This window comes from Mobula hypostoma, chromosome 11 (assembly GCF_963921235.1).
Source record: "Mobula hypostoma chromosome 11, sMobHyp1.1, whole genome shotgun sequence".
Taxonomy (NCBI): Eukaryota; Metazoa; Chordata; class Chondrichthyes; order Myliobatiformes; family Myliobatidae; genus Mobula; species Mobula hypostoma.
The window spans coordinates 82614953-82637359 of NC_086107.1; the positions used below are offsets into that span (position 1 = coordinate 82614953).

General features: G+C 41.3%; 1 protein-coding gene across 6 annotated transcripts in view; it reads right to left on the reverse strand.

The window, feature by feature from the left end:
• Positions 1-22407, reverse strand: part of LOC134353879 (carnitine O-palmitoyltransferase 1, liver isoform-like) — a 141240-nt gene that overhangs the window by 30028 nt on the left and 88805 nt on the right. For all 6 annotated transcript variants that reach the window (XM_063062382.1, XM_063062383.1, XM_063062386.1 and 3 more), the window contains 6 exons: positions 21619-21807; positions 12107-12212; positions 6989-7105; positions 5115-5279; positions 1142-1276; positions 707-859 (listed from right to left, as the gene is read on the reverse strand). In XM_063062382.1, coding sequence (XP_062918452.1) covers positions 707-859; positions 1142-1276; positions 5115-5279; positions 6989-7105; positions 12107-12212; positions 21619-21807 — 865 coding nt within the window. The remainder of the gene's footprint in view (positions 1-706; positions 860-1141; positions 1277-5114; positions 5280-6988; positions 7106-12106; positions 12213-21618; positions 21808-22407) is intronic.

Here is a 22407-nt window from a genome sequence, read left to right on the forward strand (position 1 = left end):
ATGTCTTCAGACCTGCTATTTTACATTTCTGAAATTCCAGGTACCCTGCATCTGCAATGGCTCGGTTTTGAATTTTGTCATTTACTCTGTCTTCCACTAATTATAGAATTATGTGTCTCTTCCACTGCATCTTGAATACTGTTAACACTGATTCCGTAAGAGCCAAAACAGTTACTTATTTTTCAGATGGTGACATCACTAGCAAAGCCTACATTTATTGTACACCCCTTACTGTTTCAACAAGCTATAGTGAATTTTGTGAATTCTCTACCCCAGGAGTTGTGGAGACTAACTCATCAGAAGTACTTAAACTTCCAAAAGATTGAGGAACTGATAGTGAAGAATATCTGGTACAGTAGAGAAATGAAGGCTAGTATAGAACAGCCATGATCACTTTAAATGGCATAGCTGCCTTGAGGGGCCAGGGGAACTACTCCTGCTCTTATTTCCTTTAGTTCTTGATTGGATGTTTTTTGTTTCTCTCTGAACAGAAACCATATTTGATCCTATGTCCCTATTAAATGGATGGGTGATGTGAGCTCAGGATGGCGTGTTTTCTGATTGCTCAATGCTCTCCCCTGCAAGTTCCATGAAGGTTAGGATGATAACTTACCCTGCTGGGAGAAGAATACATACTAGCCTCAACTTAACTCCTCCTCCATTTTACTACCTCAACTGTGTAAGATCACAACTGACAACCTTTTACCTCTTGAAGGAAGGGTGAATTGACTCCCAGGTACTTGGACACCACATAGAGGCAGAAGAGATGCCGATCAACACCACAGCCAGACATAGCAAGCCTACTGATGTGCTGGTGATTCTTGGCTGCAATACGGAACAGATTCAGGCACTCGTCCCTCTGCATAGGGAAAGAAATTTAAATATAATGCAACCTTATCAAGTGTTCTAAAGAAACAATACTTCTATTAGAACATATTTCAAGAGGCAAAAAAAAATTCTCATCCAATTTTCTCTATTCTTTGTGATTTCATTAATTATCTATTATTGCATTATTCTGATATTGGTTTCACATACCAACTGACAAACATGTTACTGGAATACCAATCTATTTGGCCATTCTGCAAGTTATTGCACTGTATGGTGCCCTGCAGACCCCTAGTGTACAGTAATCCTTCCTCACCGAAAGCTTTTTACTTTCCAGTGCTGTCACAAAATTGCAAGTCTCGATAGTACATGAACGCACAGTTTCAGTCCTCCCCTCACGATACAGCCGAGTCATTGAAGATTCATAGGTTAAACAGAATGAACCTTTGTCCTGCAACGAACACAGCAAAACAATCAAATATGGTTAACAAACTGTCCCCTTACTTACCTAACAAATTCTTTCCAAAGAAAACATAATAACTTACCAGCAATTGTTGTAAAGTATAATCCAGTACAAAAATCAGAAGAAAATGCAATTTTAAAATGTTAGTTGTGACAGAGGGAAAGAGAGCTGGATGATTCACACTTTGAAGACGGTCACATTCAGCACAGGTTGAAACTTAACTAAAATACTGACACTGAATGATAGAATGACAGCTATCAAGGAGTTTGAATGGGATAAATTTCAAAATCAAGTTAAGATGGTAAGCTAATATTCGTTAGTTCTAATCTTCTATCTCTTAACACAGGCTTCATTTTACAATACTCCTGAATTAGATACAGAATAGATCATTCCAGACTGAGTGAAGTTGACCCCGAGTGGCACAAGGAATATTCAATTACAGAATAATTCATTGTATTACAGGAGTGAATTAGTGTGCATTTCAGATGGAAGGCATAGTTCACGCTGCAATAGATTAAGCTACAATTGCTCCATTTAGGGGAAAGATTGCTTTTACTCATAAGAAAGCCTGCAATCATAATAGTTAGGCACAAAACTTAAAAGGCATAGAGTGGTTGAAAAAGGTACATCAGGAGTCAATAATAGGTATCCAAGAGGGATTTGTTACAAATAAATTAAGGCAAAATAAAAAGAGAATCAAGGCACAAAGGCTGTGAGAATGTAGAAATGGTACGAGAAGGGTTTTTAAAAAGTGAAGTACAACAACACTGAATAAAGAAAGAAATGTACAAAAGAAAACAACAGACAGGTACAAGGTGGCTGGGAGAGTGAAACACACAGAATTGTACTAGGCAAATACAGGTTAGGGAGGGAAAATGTATGTCACCAAAGACTCTGGCAGATTTCTAAAGATGTACCGTGGAGGGCCTGTACCATGGCTATATCACCGTCTGGTATGAAGGAGCCACTGCACAGGATTGGAAAAAGCTGCAGAAAGTTGCAAACTTTGCCAGTTCCATCATGGGCACTAGCCTCCCCAGCATCGAGGACATCCTCAAAAGGCGACATCCATTATTAAGGACGCCCATCACCCAGAATATACCCTCTCCTCATTGCTACTGTCAAGGAGGTGGTACAGGAGCCTGAAGACACACCCAGTGTTTCAGAAACAGCTTTTTTCCCCCACTGCCATCAAATTTCTGAATGGACAATGAACTCATGTAAATTATCTATTTTTTTTCTCTTATTTTGCTCTTTTCGCACTATTTAATTTAATATATATTTCTTATTGTAATTTATAGTATTTTTATTATATATTGCAATGTACTGCTGCTGCAAAACAATGTATTTCATGATTTGAATGAAAATTCTGACATTCTGAGACAATCTGAAGGAGAGGAGCATATCAACCAACAGAACACACAGGAGAATGTGGATTCTGGAATCGGGAGAGACAAATCTGCTGGAGGAACTGAGGGGATCAAACAATATCTGTGGGAGTGAGAAGGTGAAGTCCATGGCATAAAAAAGGTAGGGAACCTGTGACATAGAGGATAGTGAGTATATGAAACAAGCTGCCTAAATAAATGGTTGAGCCAGGTACATGGTATCATTTAAGAAGCACTTGGATAGGTACATGGAGGGGCAGGGCTCAGAGACATGTGGACTGAATACAGGAGATTGGGACAAGCTGAGTGAACACTGATCAGTGTGGACTTGCTCAGCCGAAGGGCCTGTATATGTGCTGTATTGCTCTGTGATTTTAACAGATTAACATCACAACAAAATAGGAGAAATTCTGCACAGCTTTGTATGGCTATAAAGTAATAGACTTTAGGCTCCCTGTCAAAAATGTACTAGTAAATCACAAACAAGAGAAAATCTGCAGAAGCTGGACACCTAAACAACACACACAAAATGCTGGAGGAACTCAGCAGGCCAGGCAGCATCTATGGAAAAGAGTACAGTCAATGTTTCAGGCCAAGATCCTTCATCAGGACTGGAGAAAAAAAAGATGAGGTGTCAGGGTTAGATTGGTGCGGGAGGGGAGGAAGGAACAAGGTGATAGGTGAAACTGGAGAAAGGGGTGTAGTAAAGAGCTAGTAAGTTGATTGGTGAAAGATAGAGGGCTGATAAAAGGGAATCTGATAAGAAAGGACAGAAGGCCATGGAAAAAAGAAAAGGGGGGAAGGAGCACCAGATGGAAATGATGGGCAGGTAAGGAGATAAGGTGAGGGGGAAAATGGGAATGGGTAATGGAGAGGGGAAAGGGAGAAAGAGTATTACTGGAAGTTCGAGAAATCGATGTTTTCCTGACACCAGACCTAACCAGCTCCCCTCCATCACCACTCTTGCAGCTCGTTGACTTCATCAATCTTGCCTCCAACTTGCACCCTGGCCTCAAATTTACTTGGTCCATTTCTGACACCTCCTTCCCCTTTCTCTTTCTCCGTCTTTACCTCTATTCACAGCTTATTTACTGATATCTATTATAAACCCACTGACTCTCACAGCTACCTGGACTACATCTCTTTCCACCATTACTTGTAACAATACCATCCTCTTCTCTCAATTTCTCTGACTCCACTGCATCTGCTCTCAGGATGATGCTTTTCATTCCAGAACAAAGGAGATGTCCTCCTTCTTCAAAGAAAGGGGCTTCCCTTCCAACATCAACACTGTCCTTAACCACATCTCTTCCATTTTGTGCACATCTGCCCTCACCCTATTCCTCCCGCCACACTATCAGGATGGGTTCCTCTTGTCCTCACCTACCACCCACCAGCCTTCGCTTCTGGTACATAATTCTCCATAACTTCCACCATCTCCAACGAGATCCCACCACCAAGTACCTTTTTCCCTCCTCCCCACTTTCTGCTTTCCGCAGGGATTGCTCCCTGCACAACTTTCTTGTCCATCCGTCCCTCCCCACTGTTCCCTCTCCTGGCACTTAATCTTGCAAGCAGAACAAGTGCTACACCTGCCCCTACACCACCGACACTATCATTCAGGTGCCCAAACAGTCCTTCCAGGTGAGGAGATGCTTCACCTGAATCTGTTGGGGGTCATCTACTGTATCCAGTGCTCCTGGTGTGGCCACCAGTATGTCGGTGAATTCAACATAGATTAGGAGACTGCCTCACCGAGCACCTACGCTCCACTGGCCAGAAAAAGAAGGAACTCCCAGTGGCCACCCATTTTAATTCAATTTCCCATTCCCATTCTGGCATGCCAGTCCACGGCCTCCTGTACTGTCACAATGAGGCCACACTCAGGTTGGAAAAACACCTTATGTTCCATCTGGGTAGCCTCCAACTTGATAGCATGAACATCGATTTCTTGAACTTCTGGTAATGCCCCCCCCCCCCACCATTCCTATTTCCCTCTCTCACCTCATCTCCTTACCCATCTATCACCTCCCTCTGGTGCTCCTCCTCCTTTTCTTTCTTCCACGGCCTTCTGTCCTCTCTTATCAGCTCCCCACTTCGCCAGCCCTGTATTTCTTTCACCAATTAACTTTCCAGCTCTATACCCCACCCCTTCCCCTTCCTGGTTTCACCTATCACTTTGTGTTTCTTCCTCACCTCTTCTCCCTCCCGCCAACCTTCTAACACTGATTCATTTTTTTTCCTTGATCAAGGATCTTGGCCCAAAACATTGACTATACTCTTTTCCATAGATGCTGCCTGGCCTGCTGAGTTCCTCCAGCATTTAGCGTGTTGCCAGAAAATCACTACTTGGGTTGAATCTTTTTCTGCTTCTGTTCCTAACTATCATCACAAACCCATCTCCACTGAGCAAATTGCTGATTCTGTTTTGTTCTTACCCTGTAGTTGGCAAGCTGCAGAGCAATTTGGACGAAGGCATCAGGACTGGTTCTGCATTTCTTAATCATACCTTTGCCAAACCGAGTAAATGGGAATGCATAGAAATCAACATCGTCAGCCAGTTTCTGTGCCACCTTTAGTGAATGCATGATTACTCCTTGGCACTGAAAAAGGGATGGAAGGGAAAAGTAGTAAAATCAGTTATACTGATGACAACAACTTGCTTGTCACTGGACTTAATCAATCCACAAAGATGTAACATAGTTACCCAAGTATGTCCAATATGTCTTCAAGTATGATATTAAAATTCAAAGCCCAAACTAAACTTATTACCAAAGTATGTACGTCATCCTGAGATTCATTTTCTTTTATAGAATAAAGGAATACAACAGAATCAATGAAAAACTACACATAAAGACTGACAAACAGGACTGGCTGGTGGTGCAACGACATCGGCACCGGACCCGGGAGCGGAGGTTCCCGGGTTTGAAACTAGTCGGGTCCGCTCCTGAGTACGTTTTCCATCCGTGCCAGGTTGAGTGTCCAGATCGCAACTCGACCTCGTAAAATAAAGGAAAAATACTGCGAAAATGTCTGTGTGAGGGGTGGCGTGCCAGTCCCCCTCTCCCTCTTTCACTCTGCGCCTTGTAAAAGCAATGAAAAAGACACCATCATGGACGCACACACGGACACGCAAGCACAGACTCACACGCACGCAGGCGCAAGCCAAAGAAAAAGTCTGACAAACAACCAACATACAAAAGATGACAAAATGTGCAAATAAATAAATAAACAAACAAATGATGCTGACAACACGAGTTGTAGAGCCTTGAAAGCGAGTCAGTTCAGGTTGTGGAATCAGTTCAATGTTGAGTTGAGTGAAGTTAACCATGCTGGTTTAAGAGCCTAAATTCATTCACAAAACTGTTCTCACATTGGCATTGAAGGATATTACAGGCTTAAAGTACATGGAGAGAATGTGAACAACTAACATCTAAGCGAGCTGTCCACCCAAAAGATATGCCAAGAGATCCAGTTCATTTTGATGTTAGGCCTCAGCTGACATGGGAATGACTGTCCACAACTAGAGATCAAGGGTCTTGGGAGAGCCAAGTACAGGCCATGTGGGTGTAAAGTAGGCAAAGTAAGGATTAGTTGCATCTCAGTTTTGTTATGATGAGCTTGAGAAGATTTAATTTCCAGCATTCACCTTGTCCATGACTGCAGACTCTGCACCTGTGCTGATGTGCCCAATTTTCCTGCTAAAGTTCTTACTTCCAGCACAAGGCACTCAGGCTGTGAAGCATGCCTGTAGAGCTGGTTCCAGGTTTAACATGGGAAGTCAAGTAGCATTCACGAAGAGAATGTCCCCATGAAAATGAATGACTGCTGGAACAAACTAGAACTACAGAATACTTTGCTTATGGATACGCTTTAAATTCGCAGATGCTGCCTGACTTCCTAGCTATCTCTATTGGGTTGCTCTTTTAATTTCAAAACTTCAGCTTCCTCTGTTTGCCATTTCATTTTAAAATGATTGTTCACTATTGTTAGGATGGATGGCATTTATTACCCATCAACAGCTGTGCTAGGTAGAGGTTGGACTTTTCTTTATTCTTGAACTACTCAAATATAGGTAGTGAAGGCGGTCCACACTGCTGCTTGGCAAAGACCCACAATCTTCAATGATGCAAAAGTTCTACATGCCTATGTCCTGACCATGGAATAGCGTTAACATTGTTGAAGCCATCAATTTGTTATCGATGTCTCACTGTCTAGTAAAGATTTGGAAGACACTGCTGAAACGGCTTTGGAGAGTTTTAGACAGAACTCTCCATGGCAAGATTGCAGAAGCAGAAGTTAAAGGTCTCACCTCACTTGGAATGTCCCATTGTAATCTCTGTGGTGGCGACACATTTGGGGCTGGATCACCTTTACAGTTACCATCGTCTTTGTACCCAAGTTGGAAGGTGTCTGTGGCCAAGGCATACTGTAGAACAACAAAGAAGCAGAATATGGGAACCACAAGAGGAAAAGTAAACTGAAATCAAAATTAAATGAAAAAATGCATGGGATTGACACCATTAGTAAATCTGAATAACACATTAAATTCATAAAATTATAATAACTAATAATTCATCACATGGTATGATAGCTTTAATTGCCTGTGCCTGATCTGAATCATACACTTTCAAGACTACACAAGTAGTCCAATAATTATCCTGCCTCATTTAAAATTGACAGATCCAACTAGGATGACCATCCACACTTGACAAAACCAAATATCTAATAATAAATAGATAAAATAAATAAACAAACAGAACAGGGGATTATTATGATCAGAAGGTGCCAGGGTTAGTTTTTGGTATGTGAAATTAGTTACTTTTTATTACAGGCAGTAAGATGTTATAACTGAGCCATGGGGTGGGAGAAAAATCCACCAGGATTACAGTTGAGAAATGTGGCAATGCTAGTTAAGAACAGAATTGGATATTTGAATTTAACAGACTATCAAGCCTCATCAGGAAGAATGGACATGTGCCAAGACTGCCAGAGATTGTGGCTTTCATACTAAACCCAAATTATACTGTTTACCTCTTCCCCAACCGTCATCCTGTCAATGTTCCTAACTCTGACTTCCTTACAAAATATTCTAAGATCTCCACATCATTTGAAGCAATTTCGAAATCATAGATTATGCAACCCCTGTCATGGCAAATCTTTTCCTCCCACCCAAACCTTTGTTCTGCCAGATGTTACCTGAAATTTACCAGAAATAGCAAAGCTTATTGATTTGTATCAAGTGTGCAGTATACCATAACCAGAAAAAAAAATTGAAAACTTAAACCAATTATCAGGAAAAGATGTACTTTTAAGTCAAATTTCAATACCAATAACAGGAACTCTATGCCAGTGACGTATGTACCATTGGAACTTTTACATACTTTACAAATATTATACATGTTGTTTTCATCTTTTCCAACACAAATGCTCTTAATTCATTGCTATTCCAAAACGGTAAAAGCAAACATGCAGCTTTACCGAAAACTTTTCAGTTCTACTAATTGAAGTAGGCCCCATTTACTCTGGCTTATAGCTGCAAAATTTCATTCCGCAAGTTACATGCTTGATAGTTCAGTGAATTCCTGTTAGCTCAAACCCGAATGAAGGGTAGGGAACACAAAATAATACTAGGGATATACAATGAAAGAAGGCATGCAAAACAGATATTCCAAAATATATATAGTAGAATTGTCAAAATCACACAATGCACTAAAAAATACAAATGCAATATGAACAGAATGAATGAAAGACGACACAGAAAAAGAAGTTATCATTATAAAGTTTTATTCAACAACCGATATGAAAATAGAGCAAAAGTCATGTTTTTACACTGCAAGGATTTTTTCGGCATATCCACTCGAACATCCTCCCATGTCAAAATTCTTTGAAACCACAGTGCTGCTCAAACACTAAGGTTAGAAGAATCATCTGTAGAGAGAGGGGAATATCTTGTTTCATTCAAGCAACTAACAAGTACATGGCAGAAATGTTTAACGTTATAAGGCTGATGTAAAATTAATTGTTTGAGGATATTGGTTAACACAAAAATCCATGGCATTTCAAGTAACTATAATTGCTTTTCTAATCTGTGAAAAATGACTGTCACTAGCAAGAGGGATATCTATTCCCCATATCTAATGGCACTGTGCAGGCAGCAGACAGCTACAAGCAATACCCTAAGGTGTTGAACCAATTGAGACAGTGAATGGTTGTTTCTGCAAACAAAGCACAGTAAAATAATTTTCATCCCAAAAAGATTATTTTCCTATTTCTCCTAATACTTTGTCTTTTACTATTTATTTTTATTTAGAGATTACAGCACGGTAACAGGCCCTTCCAGCCAAACAAGCTCACCCCGCCCAATTACACCCATGTCACCAATTAACCTACTAACCGGTAGCTTTTTGAAATGTGGGAGGAAACTGCAGCCCCCGAAGGAAATCCATGCAGTCATGGGAGATCATACAAGCACTTTACAGACAGCTGCAGGAATTGAACCCTGTTGCCAGTACCATAATACTGTTAAGCTACTGCTGCGCTACTGTGTCTTTATGTCTTTGTTATATTATTTATTTGCTAGTTATTATTCCCATTTCCCCCAACTATTCCAATTCTGCTGACTACAAACACACATTGTATATGAGTGGCAAACAAGAAAATCTGCAAATGCTGGAAATCCAAGCATCACACACAAAATGCTGGAGGAACTCAGGCCAGGCAGCATCTACGGAAAAGAGTACAGCTGACATTTCCGGCTGAGACCCTTCATGAATCCTGATGAAGGGTCTTGGCCCAAAATGTTCAATGTACTCTTTTTCATAGATGCTGCCTGCTCTGTTAGGTTCCTCCAGCATTTTGTGTGTTGTATACAAGTGGATTTTTTATACCTAATTAGACCCAGTGTGTCAAAAGGACTTCCAAATGTTATCTCATAACCCTGAAATCTACAGACAGCTTTACAACAAGGTCAGTCTCTGACATGAATTTTGTGTGAAATATATGAATCACTAATTGTAAACAAGTTACTAAATTCACGAGGGAATAAGGATAATTACAACCAGATAAAATTGCTCAAAAGATGCCGCACAAACTGATTATTTAGCAATGGGTAATATTGGAAGTATTAGAGGGAGATTCACAAATAACTTACCAGAAAAATAAGGAGGCAGTTTTTTTCCTCACTCAGAGCAGAATATTCTATCAAGCTTCGGCCTTTGATTTTTCAACTTGAGTGCATATTTTTTGTACTGAACTCAGTTAGTTAAGACAAGTCATTAGGTCACATCCTGAAAGTTTGGACCAATTTTGTGCAATTTTAGAAATATTGCTAGAATTTCTTCGTTACTGGCCATTAATCAGTATAATTAAAATGCTATTTACTTTGAGAACTATGAAAATGAATTACTTCATTTTGTTGACTGTTCGCACAGTGGAACAAATATCACTTGCAATAAGTCAAAAGCTTCAATGCTGCTTTGAGCAATCACTTACACATATATAGATACTTGAACTGGCAGATTCATTTTATTAGACAGAAAACATTTACTGCCACTATTATTTTGCATCTTGGATTTGCATATAATTAACAGTCCTCTGTGGAAAGCTCTCCTAATCCATTCACAACTTTTACAATCTTATGTAATGATCCTTAGCTTAGACATCCTTTATGAAACTTCTGTCCAGAAGTGTTCTGCCAAGTCGTACATCAATGATCAAGTGTAAAGAAAGAATCATATTGATAAAATCATATGTCTAGAAAATGAACTCATTCATGCCTTTTTAATTTACATATACTTCTGTGCATGTAATGTCATGGTTGTATTTCTTTCCAGGTCAATTAGTAACTATTGGGAAATTAGTTTAGTTATTTCAATGCAGGATTCATCTTAACTGTTAATTGTTTCAGAGTATGTTTTCTCCAAAACTCACTGGAATTGGAATTTTGTGGAATATCTACAGCCTTCATTATTAACTTGCAAAAAGCCATGTGATGTACACAGCATTTGTTAAATTATTAACAAACACCCTCCCACACATCAGTAACCACTGGCCTGTTAATTAAACCAGTCCACAGCAATTTAGAGCCACTTGCACAACAGTTATTGATCAGTTCAGTAAATTGTGTAGAGGGATACTGAGAAACACTGGAGAATGGTATCTCCTGAATACCCTGTATTTTCCCTCAGCTCTACGTGGCCTTTTCTCTTGCACCACTGTAGTTACCATGGGAAGAGTTCTTCATTACCTCGTTCTCAACACCAGAGTATATGGTGTCAAAGAATCATAGAAAAGTACAACACAGGAACAGGCCCTTTGGTTCATCTAGTCTATTTGAACTATTTAAACTGCCTACTCCCAATGACCTGCACCAGATTATAGCCCTCCAAACCCCTACCATTCATATACCTATCCAAACTTTGCTTAAGCATTGAAATCGAGCTCACATGCACCACCTGCACTGGCAGCTCATTCCACACTCTCTCCAGAAGTTTCCCCTCATGTTCCTCTCTAACTTTTCACCATTCACCCTTAACCCATGACCTCTAGTTGTGATCCCACCCAAACTCAATGGAAAAAGCCTGCTTGCATTTACTCTATTTACACCCCCCATAATTTTGTATACCTCTATCAAATCTCCCCTCAATCTTCTACGTTCCAAGGAATGAAGTCCTAACCTATTCAATCTTTCCTTATAACTCAGGTCTTCCAGTTCCAAAAGCAACCTTGTAAATTTTCTCTGTACTCTTTTAACTTTATATCCACAAATTTTCCAAAGAAATTCCATCAGGAGTAGCAAAAGCCCATTGAAACTCAGGGAGCATCTTCCCAGATATTCTTGGCTTACTGTAGGGGAAGGAGCGTCAGTATTACTTGCAGCAAGCTTTCAGAATATCAAAGGAGGATTAAATCCAATTTCTAAGCAGCACCAGCTTGTATTGGGAGCCTTTAGTGTACACTTTGCTTTGCGAGACTACATGCAATGAAGGAAAAATCACAAACAAGGAATCACAGACTAAAGATACAAGACAAGTAATTTATGACTGAGATATTAATCTTCTTCATCCAAAGAGTAGTCAACTTGTGCAATTCTCTGCTGCAGGACGATACAGCATGCTTGAAAGATCAAATGGTCAATGACTGCTTTGAATTTCTATTTCTTTGAAACTTATTTACTCTGTTAAAAATCCTTTGAATGTTTTACATTAAATAACCCTTAACTTGCTGCAAGGAAAACAATAACAGTTTGCATCATTTTTCACAAACACAATGGTTAAATTAATTAATAATAAAATTATATTCTGGAGTTCCCATGCAACTGTTGTTTGAATAAAGATCCAGGCCAATGCATTATGGACAGCAGCACTAGTTATGTTGCCAGGACATTTGACTCAGTTTCATCTTATTAAGAAATAAACAGTTTCTTTACCTCCCACAAGTGTCCTATAATTGGTGCATCAGCCCAGGAATGTTCTGCATTCAACCCCACTTTGCCGTTTGCAAACACAATGAAAGTGAATGACTTATCAAACCACCTAAAGAACAAAATAAAGGGAAGGATTTAATTTTGTTAAAATATGTGCATTATGCATGAGTGCTCACACTCTTTCAGTTTATGCTTGTATTGTAACATAATGCCATTTCTTAACTCAGTATATATCTATGACAATTCTTTTCCATAACAATTTGCCCGAGGGACTGTGGTGAACCTGCCTTCAGTAATTTTCCAATTTCCGTTAGCTTTGCCAAGTACAGACTAGTCATACTGATCACGTGGTTTATTCTCTGGCTGATCACAATTTCAATAGAACGGTAGGGAAGAAAAGCATTTTATCATTTATCTCAGTGCTAGCCAACGAAAAGCTATGTCATCTAATTCATCTTTTCAACTCTCACTTCACAGCCTTAAAGAGCATATCTGGGATTAAGTTCTCAGCTCTGCAACCTTTCAGACAATGAGATGGAATTTGTCTCATGGGATCATGAATGCCTGCCCAACACATGCTAGCTACGTCACTGCATGTATTTAAAGGCAAGAAAGGCAGATTTGTGAAATAGAGACTGAAGGGCAAAAAAAGTTCAAAAGTTCACAACCAACCTGAAATTCTTCAGACCTGGAAACATCCATTTAAATCCCTTCTGTGCCTTCAAAGATTCTATCAAATTCTTTCATTATTACACAGTCAGTACGTAAAGTCTTAGTTTAACCTGTCTGCTCTTATGCTTTGATTAATAAAGAAAAATATCCCAAATGTCAGCTTAAGTATCTATCTAATGGCCTACTATCTTCTGAGTCTAAGGAATGGAACAAATTCCTTCTATTCCTCCACTTCAAGATTCTTAAGTTTATTGTATCCTGTTTTCATTGTTTCTTCTTCCCACACTTATTACTTCGTAATTAGCATACTTCCAGTCAAGATGGCACCTGCATACAACTCTCCTTTGGTCGACATCTTCTGGATAGATCATGAAATCTTTTATGTCTTTTACGTTTATTTCTTGTATTGAATGTGATTCTGGAACTGTTGTAGACTGTGTTTTGCTGTTTGGTCATCGTTTATGTGCTTCAGTGCTCTGCAGTCTCTGAGATCCTGAGAGGCAGAGGCAACATGAGCGTAACTCATAGCGAGAAGGCTGCAAGACAGGGCACAAGCCAATGTTTGGCTCCATTTCACCAATTAAAGCTTCCACTGTTTGCCAACAAAAGCGACAAGGGTGAATGAAGCATCAAAGCAAGTATGAAGGGTGAACACCAGCTAACTAACTTTTGGTTGCTCTGTACTGGAGAGCGAAAGGTCTGCCACTGGGCCCAGAGAGTGTTCCCCAGATTTTTCTGTGTTTTGGATGTGGACTTGGACTATAAAATCTTGTTTTCTGTCTTAGTTTTTGTATTGTGTTTTTTTGCCCGATCTTCTCATTTTTTTGTGTGGGTTGGGGGATTTGGGAGTTGATGTGCTTGATCTATTTTGCTCTTTTTTTTGTGCAGGAGGAGAGATTTGGGATCGATGTACCTGATCTATTCTGTTCATTTTTTTTTGTGCAGGAGGAGGAATTTGGGGGTTGATATGCCTGATCCATTTTTTTTGTTTGTTTTTTCTTAACTGGGATGATCATGCTGCCTTTCTTTTCTTTCTTGGTTTCATGGCTATCCAGAGAATTGACTAATTTCACAGTTGTATACTTAGATAATAAACTGAACCTTTGAACCTTGAACAACCCATTTGCCACTTTTCCATTCAGCCAACTGCGAACTTCTTAAATGCCAAGAGCATGTCAATGCTTAAACCATTACTGAATGAAAGAAAAACAGGGACATAAAGCAGAATCTGCAGGAACCTCAATGAAATGGCTATCCTCTCACAATAACTCCCACAGGCTTTCACCATATGCTTAAATATTAGCTTTCTTTGTCACATATACATTGAAACATACACTGAAGTGTGTCATTTGCATCAAATCAAACCACAACTCATTAATCCTAATTATAAGTCTTTGGAATGTAGGAGGAAATACGAGCACCCAGAAGAACCTTTCACTTCAGCATTCTGAGGTACCCACCTGCTTCAATTACACCTGCGCCTAAGAAAACACGGTAACTTGTCTCAATGACTATCGTCCAGTAGCACTTACATCCAACGTGAAGAAGTACTATGAGAGTTTGGTGAATAACAATCATTTCACAGTCAAAGTCACTTCGATCACATTTCTTCCCCATTCTGATGCTTTATCTAAACAAATGAACCTTTTGACCATGTCTGCATGTTTTTATGCATTATGCTGCCACAAGATAACTGATTAGATATCTGAATTAATGAGCAAATGTAGCTAATAAAGTGGCCACTGACAGTATACATACACACACACACACAATCTTGGCCAAACCCTTATTATATTTCCCTTTACGCATACTACTGCCCTAAACAACAGGAATTCTGCAGATGCTGGAAATTCAAGCTACACACATCAAAGTTGCTGGTGAACGCAGCAGGCCAGGCAGCATCTCTAGGAAGAGGTACAGTCGACGTTTCAGGCCGAGACCCTTTGTCAGGACTAACTGAAGGAAGAGTTAGTAAGAGATTTGAAAGTGGGAGGGGGAGGGGGAGGGGGAGATCCAAAATGATAGGAGAAGACAGGAGGGGGAGGGATGGAGCCAAGAGCTGTACAGGTGATTGGCAAGGGGGATATGAGAGGATCATGGGACAGGAGGCCCAGGGAGAAAGACAAGGGGGGGGGACGACCCAGAGGATGGGTAAGGGGTATAGTCAGAGGGAGAAAAAGGAGAGTGAGAGAAAGAATGTGTGTATAAAAATAAATAACGGATGGGGTACGAGGGGGAGGTGGGGCATTAAATCAGGTTGGAGGCTACCCAGATGGAATATAAGCTGTTGTTCCTCCAACCTGAGTGTGGCTTCATCTTTACAGTAGAGGAGGCCGTGGATAGACATGTCAGAATGGGAATGGGATGTGGAATTAAAATGTGTGACCACTGGGAGATCCTGCTTTCTCTGGCGGACAGAGCATAGGTGTTCAGCAAAGCGGTCTCCCAGTCTGCGTCGGGTCTCGCCAATATATAGAAGGCCACATCGGGAGCACCGGACGCAGCATATCACCCCAGCCGACTCACAGGTGAAGTGTCGCCTCACCTGGGAGGACTGTCTGGGGCTCCGAATGGTGGTAAGGGAGGAGGTGTAAGGGCATGTGTAGCACTTGTTCCGCTTACAAGGATAAGTGCCAGGAGGGAGATCAGTGGGGAGGGATGGGGGGGACGAATGGACAAGGGAGTCGCGTAGGGAGTGATCCCTGCGGAAAGCGGGGGGGGGGGAGAGGGAAAGATGTGCTTAGTGGTGGGATCCCGTTGGAGGTGGCAGAAGTTACAGAGAATATGTTGGACCCGGAGGCTGGTGGGGTGGTAGCTGAGGACCATGGGAACCCTATTCCTAGTGGGGTGGCGGGAGGATGGAGTGAGAGCAGAAGTGCATGAAATAGGGGAGATGCGTTTGAGAGCAGAGTTGATGGTGGAGGAAGGGAAGCCCCTTTCTTTAAAAAAGGAGGACATCTCCCTCGTCCTGGAATGAAAAGCCTCATCCTGAGAGCAGATGCGGCGGAGACGGAGGAATTGCGAGAAGGGGATGGCATTTTTGCAAGAGACAGGGTGAGAAGAGGAACAGACCAGATAGCTGTGAGAGTCAGTAGGCTTATAGTATACATCAGTGGATAAGCTGTCTCCAGAGATAGAGACAGAAAGATCTAGAAAGGGGAGGGAGGTGTCAGAAATGGACCAGGTAAACTTGAGGGCAGGGTGAAAGTTGGAGGCAAAGTTAATAAAGTCAACGAGCCCAGCATGCGTGCAGGAAGCAGCGCCAATGCAGTCGTCGATGTAGCGAAGGAAAAGTGGGGGACAGATACCAGAATAGGTAGGGAACATAGATTGTTCCACAAAGCCAACAAAAAGGCAGGCATAGCTAGGACCCATACGGGTACCCATAGCTATAGTTTGGAGGAAGTGAGAGGAGCCAAAGGAGAAATTATTAAGAGTAAGGACTAATTCCACTAGACGGAGCAGAGTGGTGCTAGAGGGGAACCGATTAGGTCTGGAATCCAAAAAGAAGCGGAGAGCTTTGAGACTTTCCTGATGGGGGATGGAAATATATAGGGACTGGACATCTATGGCGAAAATAAAGTGGTGGGGGCCAGGGAACTTAAAATCATCGAGAAGTTTAAGAGCGTGAGAAGTGTCATGCACATAGGTAGGAAGGGATTGAACAAGGGGGCATAAATCCGTGTCGAGGTATGCAGAAACGAGTTCGGTGGGGCAGGAGCAAGCTGAGAAAATAGGTCTGCCAGGACAGGCAGGTTTGTAGATCTTGGGTAGGAGGTAGAAACGGAAAGTGCGAGGTGTGGGAACTATAAGGTTGGTAGCAGTGGATGGGAGATCCCCTGAGCGGGTAAAGTCGGAGATGGTGTGGGAGACGATGGCCTGGTGCTCCTTAGTGGGGTCACGATCGAGGGTTAAATAAGAGGAGGTATCCGCGAGTTGTCGCTGTGCCTCGGCAAGGTAGAGGTCAGTACACCAGACTACAACAGCACCCCCCTTATCGGCGAGTTTAATAGTAAGGTTAGGATTAGTGCGGAGGGAGTGGAGAGCAGAGCGTTCAGAAGGAGTGAGGTTGGAATGGGAACAAGATGCGGTGAAGTCCAGATATAAACATCAACTGTCTCAACTTCCTTGACATTGTATGTTATAGAAATTGGCACACTATGCTTCAGTAATTATACTGCCAGTGTTGTTGAGGTTTTGTGTGCTGTGTATGCACATCATGAAGGAATATGAAAACTGTAGGTTGAAATAACTAAAAAAAAGACAAGTAGATAAAGCTAGGTGATGAATGAAAGTAGTAATTCAGACAGAAAGGAACAATGAACTAGAACACATCCCAGAAAGATCTAGCAGAGACAACCTAACTGCAATGGAAAAGTTTACAGCTCAAACCTGACGAGTATAATGTGCAAAATCTTGATATTCAGCTAATTTCCTCCAAATCCTGACAACCAAGATCAGCACATTGAGATCACTTTCTTGACTATGAATTAGGTCAGTACTTTAAATTGATGTTTACACTGGGCAATAAACTTTTCAAAACTATTGCTTCCTCAGAATTTTTGTTGTGGTTTATGATAAGACCGTTTGAAGCTGAACAAAAATATAATGTCAGACTACTTGTGTCACATAGGAATTTGGAAACACAAGAAATTATATTTTATTGAATATAATGCATTTAATTGCATTATTCGTGCTGATGCTTTGCAATAGTTCAACTAAGCTAAAAATGTTTTGTTGATAATATTCATCTGTATTCAGTGTCTAAGGCTTCTTGCTTAAGTGTCCAGCAATAATCAGCCAGCATTGATGGATTCCAGTCGCCCTGACACCATTTCTCCCTGACCACAATGTCTTGGTAAAACTTTTCACCATGCTCATCACTGACAGCGGGAATGCAGAAAATAAAACTTTAGTGATATGCTGCACTTCATGGTTTTGCATGCTTCAAGCAAAGGGATGCCAGTAGAATATGGCAGGGTCTAAATGAGATCACTGGCGCAAAGAAAAGGCTGGGAATATCAATAACTATGGCGCTTCTCTTCCCGATGAACTTAATGAATTCTACGTAAGATTTGAACAGAAGAGGAGCGTCCCCCTCCCTCCGGATGAACCGGACCTGGTGGCATCAAGATTCATCGTCACGGAGGAGGACGTTAGAAGGCTTTCCTGAAGATAAATCCAAGGAAGGCGATGGGCCCAGATGGTGTCCCAGGACGGGTTCTCCGGGCCTGTGCAAGCAAGCTAGCTGGAGTGTTTGCTGACATCTTCAACTGCTCCTTGCTTCAGTCTAAGATCCCCTCGTGTTTTAAGAAGGCAACGATAATCCCAGTGCTGAAGAAGAGCAAGGCGGCATGCCTGAATGACTATTGACCTGTGGCTCTGACATCAATTGCTATGAAGTGCTTCGAGCGATTGGTTATGGCACACATCAAACACAGTCTACTGGTCAACCTCAACGCTTTGCAATTCACCTACCGGAGCAACAGGTCAACAACAGATGCTATCTCTTTGGCCCTACATTCCTCCTTAGAACACCTGGAGAATAAAGACGCATACATAAGGCTCCTTTTCATTGACTACAGCTCTCCCTTTAATACCATCATTCCAAATAAACTGATTCCTAAGCTCCAGAACCTGGGCCTTAGCACTCAGATCTGCTGCTGGATCTTCAACTTCCTCACAGACAGGACCCAGGCTGTAAAAATAGGGGACAAGCTCTCCGCTACAATCACTCTGAGCACCGGTGCCCCACAAGGCTGTGTACTCAGCCCCCTGCTGTACTCACTGTACACCCATGATTGTGTAGCCAAGTTTCCATCAAACTCAATATATAAGTTTGCTGATGACACAACAATCGTAGGCCATATCTTGGGTAATGATGAGTTTGAGTACAGAGAGGAAATTAAGAACCTGGTGGCATGGTGCGAAGACAATAACCTATCCCTCAACATCAGCAAGACGAAGGAATTGGTTGTTGACTTCAGAAGGAGTAGCGGAACGCACGACCCAATTTACATCGGTAGTGCGCAGATGGAACAGGTCAAAAGCTTTAAGTTCCTCGGGGTCAATATCACATATGACCTGACTTGGTCCAACCAAGCAGAGTTCACTGCCAAGAAGGCCCACCAGCACCTTTACTTCCTGAGAAAACCAAAGAAATTTGGCCTGTCCCCTAAAACCCTCACTAATTCTTATAGATGCACTGTAGAAAGCATTCTTCTAGGGTGCATCACAACCTGGTATGGAAGTTGTCCTGTCCAAGACCGAAAGAAGCTGCAGAAGATCGTGAACACGGCGCAGCACATCACACAAACCAATCTTCCATCTGTGGACTCACTTTACACCACACGCTGTCAGAGCAATGCTGCCAGGATAATCAAGGACACGACCCACCCAGTCACCATACTTTTCATCCCTCTTCCCTCCGGGAGAAGGCTCAGGAGCTTGAAGACTCATATGGCCAGATTTGGGAACAGCTTCTTTCCAACTGTGATAAGACTGCTGAACGGATCCTGACCCGGATATGGGCCGTACCCTCCAAATATCCGGACCTGCCTCTCGGTTTTTTGCACTACCTTACTTTCTATTTTTCTATTTATGATTTATAACTTAAATTTTTAACACTTACTAATTTTTACTATTTTTAATATTTTATATTTTGTAATCCAGGGAGTGGGAAGCGCAGAATCAAATATCGCTGTGATGACTGTACATTCTAGTACCAATTGTTTGGCTACAATAAGTATGAAGTATAGTTTGGTGGTCTACAGTTGCCAAGAAAATTTTCATCATCTTTAAATGCCTTCCATGCGATTTTCTCCATTGCCACCACGTTCTTTGAATTGCCTGTCATTGTCAAGTCAAGTCACTTTTTATTGTCATTTCGACCATAACTGCTGGTACAGTACACAGTAAAAACGAGACGATGTTTTTTTAGGACCATGGTGCTACATGAACAATACAAAAACTACACTGAACTACATAAAACAACATAAAAACTACACTAGACTACAGACCTACCCAGGACTGCATAAAATGCATAAAACATTTATTATTACAATAAATAATAAACAAGACAATATGCACAGCAGAGGGCAGTAGGTTGGTATCAGTCCAGGCTCTGGGTATTGAGGAGTCTGATGACTTGGGGGAAGAAACTGTTACATCGTCTGGTCGTGAGAGCCCGAATACTTTGGTGCCTTTTGCCAGATGGCAGGAGGGAGAAGAGTTCGTATGAGGGGGGGGGGCGTGGGGTCCTTCATAATGCTGTTTGCTTTACGGATGTAGTGTGTGGTGTAAATGTCTCTAATGGCGGGAAGAGAGACCCCGATGATCTTCTCAGCTGACCTCACTATCCGCTGCAGAGTCTTGCGATCCGAGATGGTGCAATTCCCGAACCAGGCAGTGATACAGCTGCTCAGGATGCTCTCAATACAACCTCTGTTGAATGTGGTGAGGATGGGAGGTGGGAGATGGACTTCTCGCAGCCTTTGCAGAAAGTAGAGATGCTGCTGGGCCTTCTTTGCTATGGAGCTGGTGTTAAGGGACCAGGTGAGATTCTCTGCCAGGTGAAAACCAAGAAATTTGGTGCCCTTAACGATCTCTACGGAGAGTTGTCGATGTTCAGCAGAGAGTGGTCGTTCTGTGTCCTCCTGAAGTCAACAACCATTTCTTTTGTTTTGTTCACATTCAGAGACAGGTTGTTGGCTCTGCACCAGTCCATTAGCCACTGCACCTCCTCTCTGTATGCTGACTCATCGTTCTTGTTGATGAGACCCACCACAGTCGTGTCATCAGTGAACTTGATGATGTGGTTCAAGTTATGTGTTGCAGCATTCGAAACACTTCATGATGATGAAGACCTGTTTGAGTTGTGGACCAACAAGATGGCCTTCCTTAATCTTGGCTTCAGTTATTCTGACTTGAATTATGAATTGAAATAACAAATATAGGTAATTTTAAAAAATGGTGCATGATAGGGAAATTTCATGGCAATTTTCATGATCAGCAGCCTAAAATCCATAAGATATACCCAAAAGTACTCAGGAAGCAAAATCTTTATTTTCCAGTGTTATTTGAGTTATGACTATCCTCTGTTCTTGAGAAAGTTCAGACTGAATAGTGTGGAAAGCAGAAATGTAAAAAAGGATTGCTTTTCTAAAGGAGGGAAGCAACAATCCCAGAAGAACTGCTTCATAAAACAGTGCGAAAATTGTAGATACCAGACAAGGTCAGGATTAAGTTCAGATGTCATGCTACCCATGCAATGAAAAGTCAGCTCCCTTGTTCAAACCCACTTAATTCAAAGCTTCCTATGAGACTGTACATCAGGAGCAAATGCCAATGGAAGAACTGACAAAAAAAAGCACAGCTAATAGAACTGCTGCCTAGACACCAAGGTTCAATCCTGATCTCGGATGCTGCTTGTGTGGCATTTTCATGTCTTCCCTGTAACTCTGAGTTTCCTCCAAGAGCTCCAATTTCCTCCCACATCTCAAAGGTGTGCAAATTGGTAGATTTATTAGTCATTATAAATTACCTAGTGTATAGGTGAGTCGTACGATCCACGTGGAGATCATGACAAAGTGTGGAGAATAGAAAATAGGACAAGATTAATCTACAATTAGTGAAAGTGGATGGTTGACAGCCATGCTGATTCATTTAATACAAAGGGCCATTTGTGATTTATTTCTCTATTAACTTAATTTCTAAGTTAAAGAATAAACATTATGACAATGTAATTATTTTTGTTGTGTATTTATCTGACAGTTAGCTTTCTTTTCACACTGAACATAATGTAGAAGCCTTCATATTTTGCAATAAGTAGGAACAGCACTCACCTGTCATAGCACTTGCCATGTAGCAGTGACTTGGCATATTCATCCAGTGACTTCACCTGGTTGTCCACAAATAGTTCAGGTTTAGTATCATCCAAAGTGACAAAGAATGCTGCTTTCTCCACACAGTCCAGCGAGTTCCTGTTCTTTCCAGTGCTGAAGTATGATTTCCGTGCCTTAGCCCAAGGAACTCTGTACAGCAATAGAGCATATGTAAGTATCTTTCTGCCTGTTCTTTCCCTATTCCCAAAGATCTTAAATTACTTCTGATACACAGGAGCAGGCAACTGCTCGAACTTAATTTTCTTCTTCTTCCACCCACCCTGCTCAAGGACCATTTGCCCCACTCTCATCAGAAAGGAGGCTATGTAGCATCCACAGCAGGACTACTAGACTCAAAAACAGTGACTTGACCCACACAGTAAGACTGATCAATGCCGCCACCACTATTTTATTATTTCCTGTCAGTCACCTCACGCACAGCCTAGCATTAGTTTATGGACATACAATCAATGTATAATCTCTCTTATGTATTTCTATTAATTGTTTTTTACTGTTGAGTTCTTTATCTTATTGTGCTTTCTTGTGCTGCATCAGATCCACAGTAACAATTATTTTGTTCTCCTTTACACTTGTGTACTGGAAATGACATTAAACAATTTTAAATCTATGAACAATGTTTATGAGTGTTATCACGGTATGTTACATTGCTCATTATAGACTTTGGCTCCATTCAAGTTCCACACACACTTTAAAACAAGTTTCTGAATTACAATCAGAACCTGGAACCTT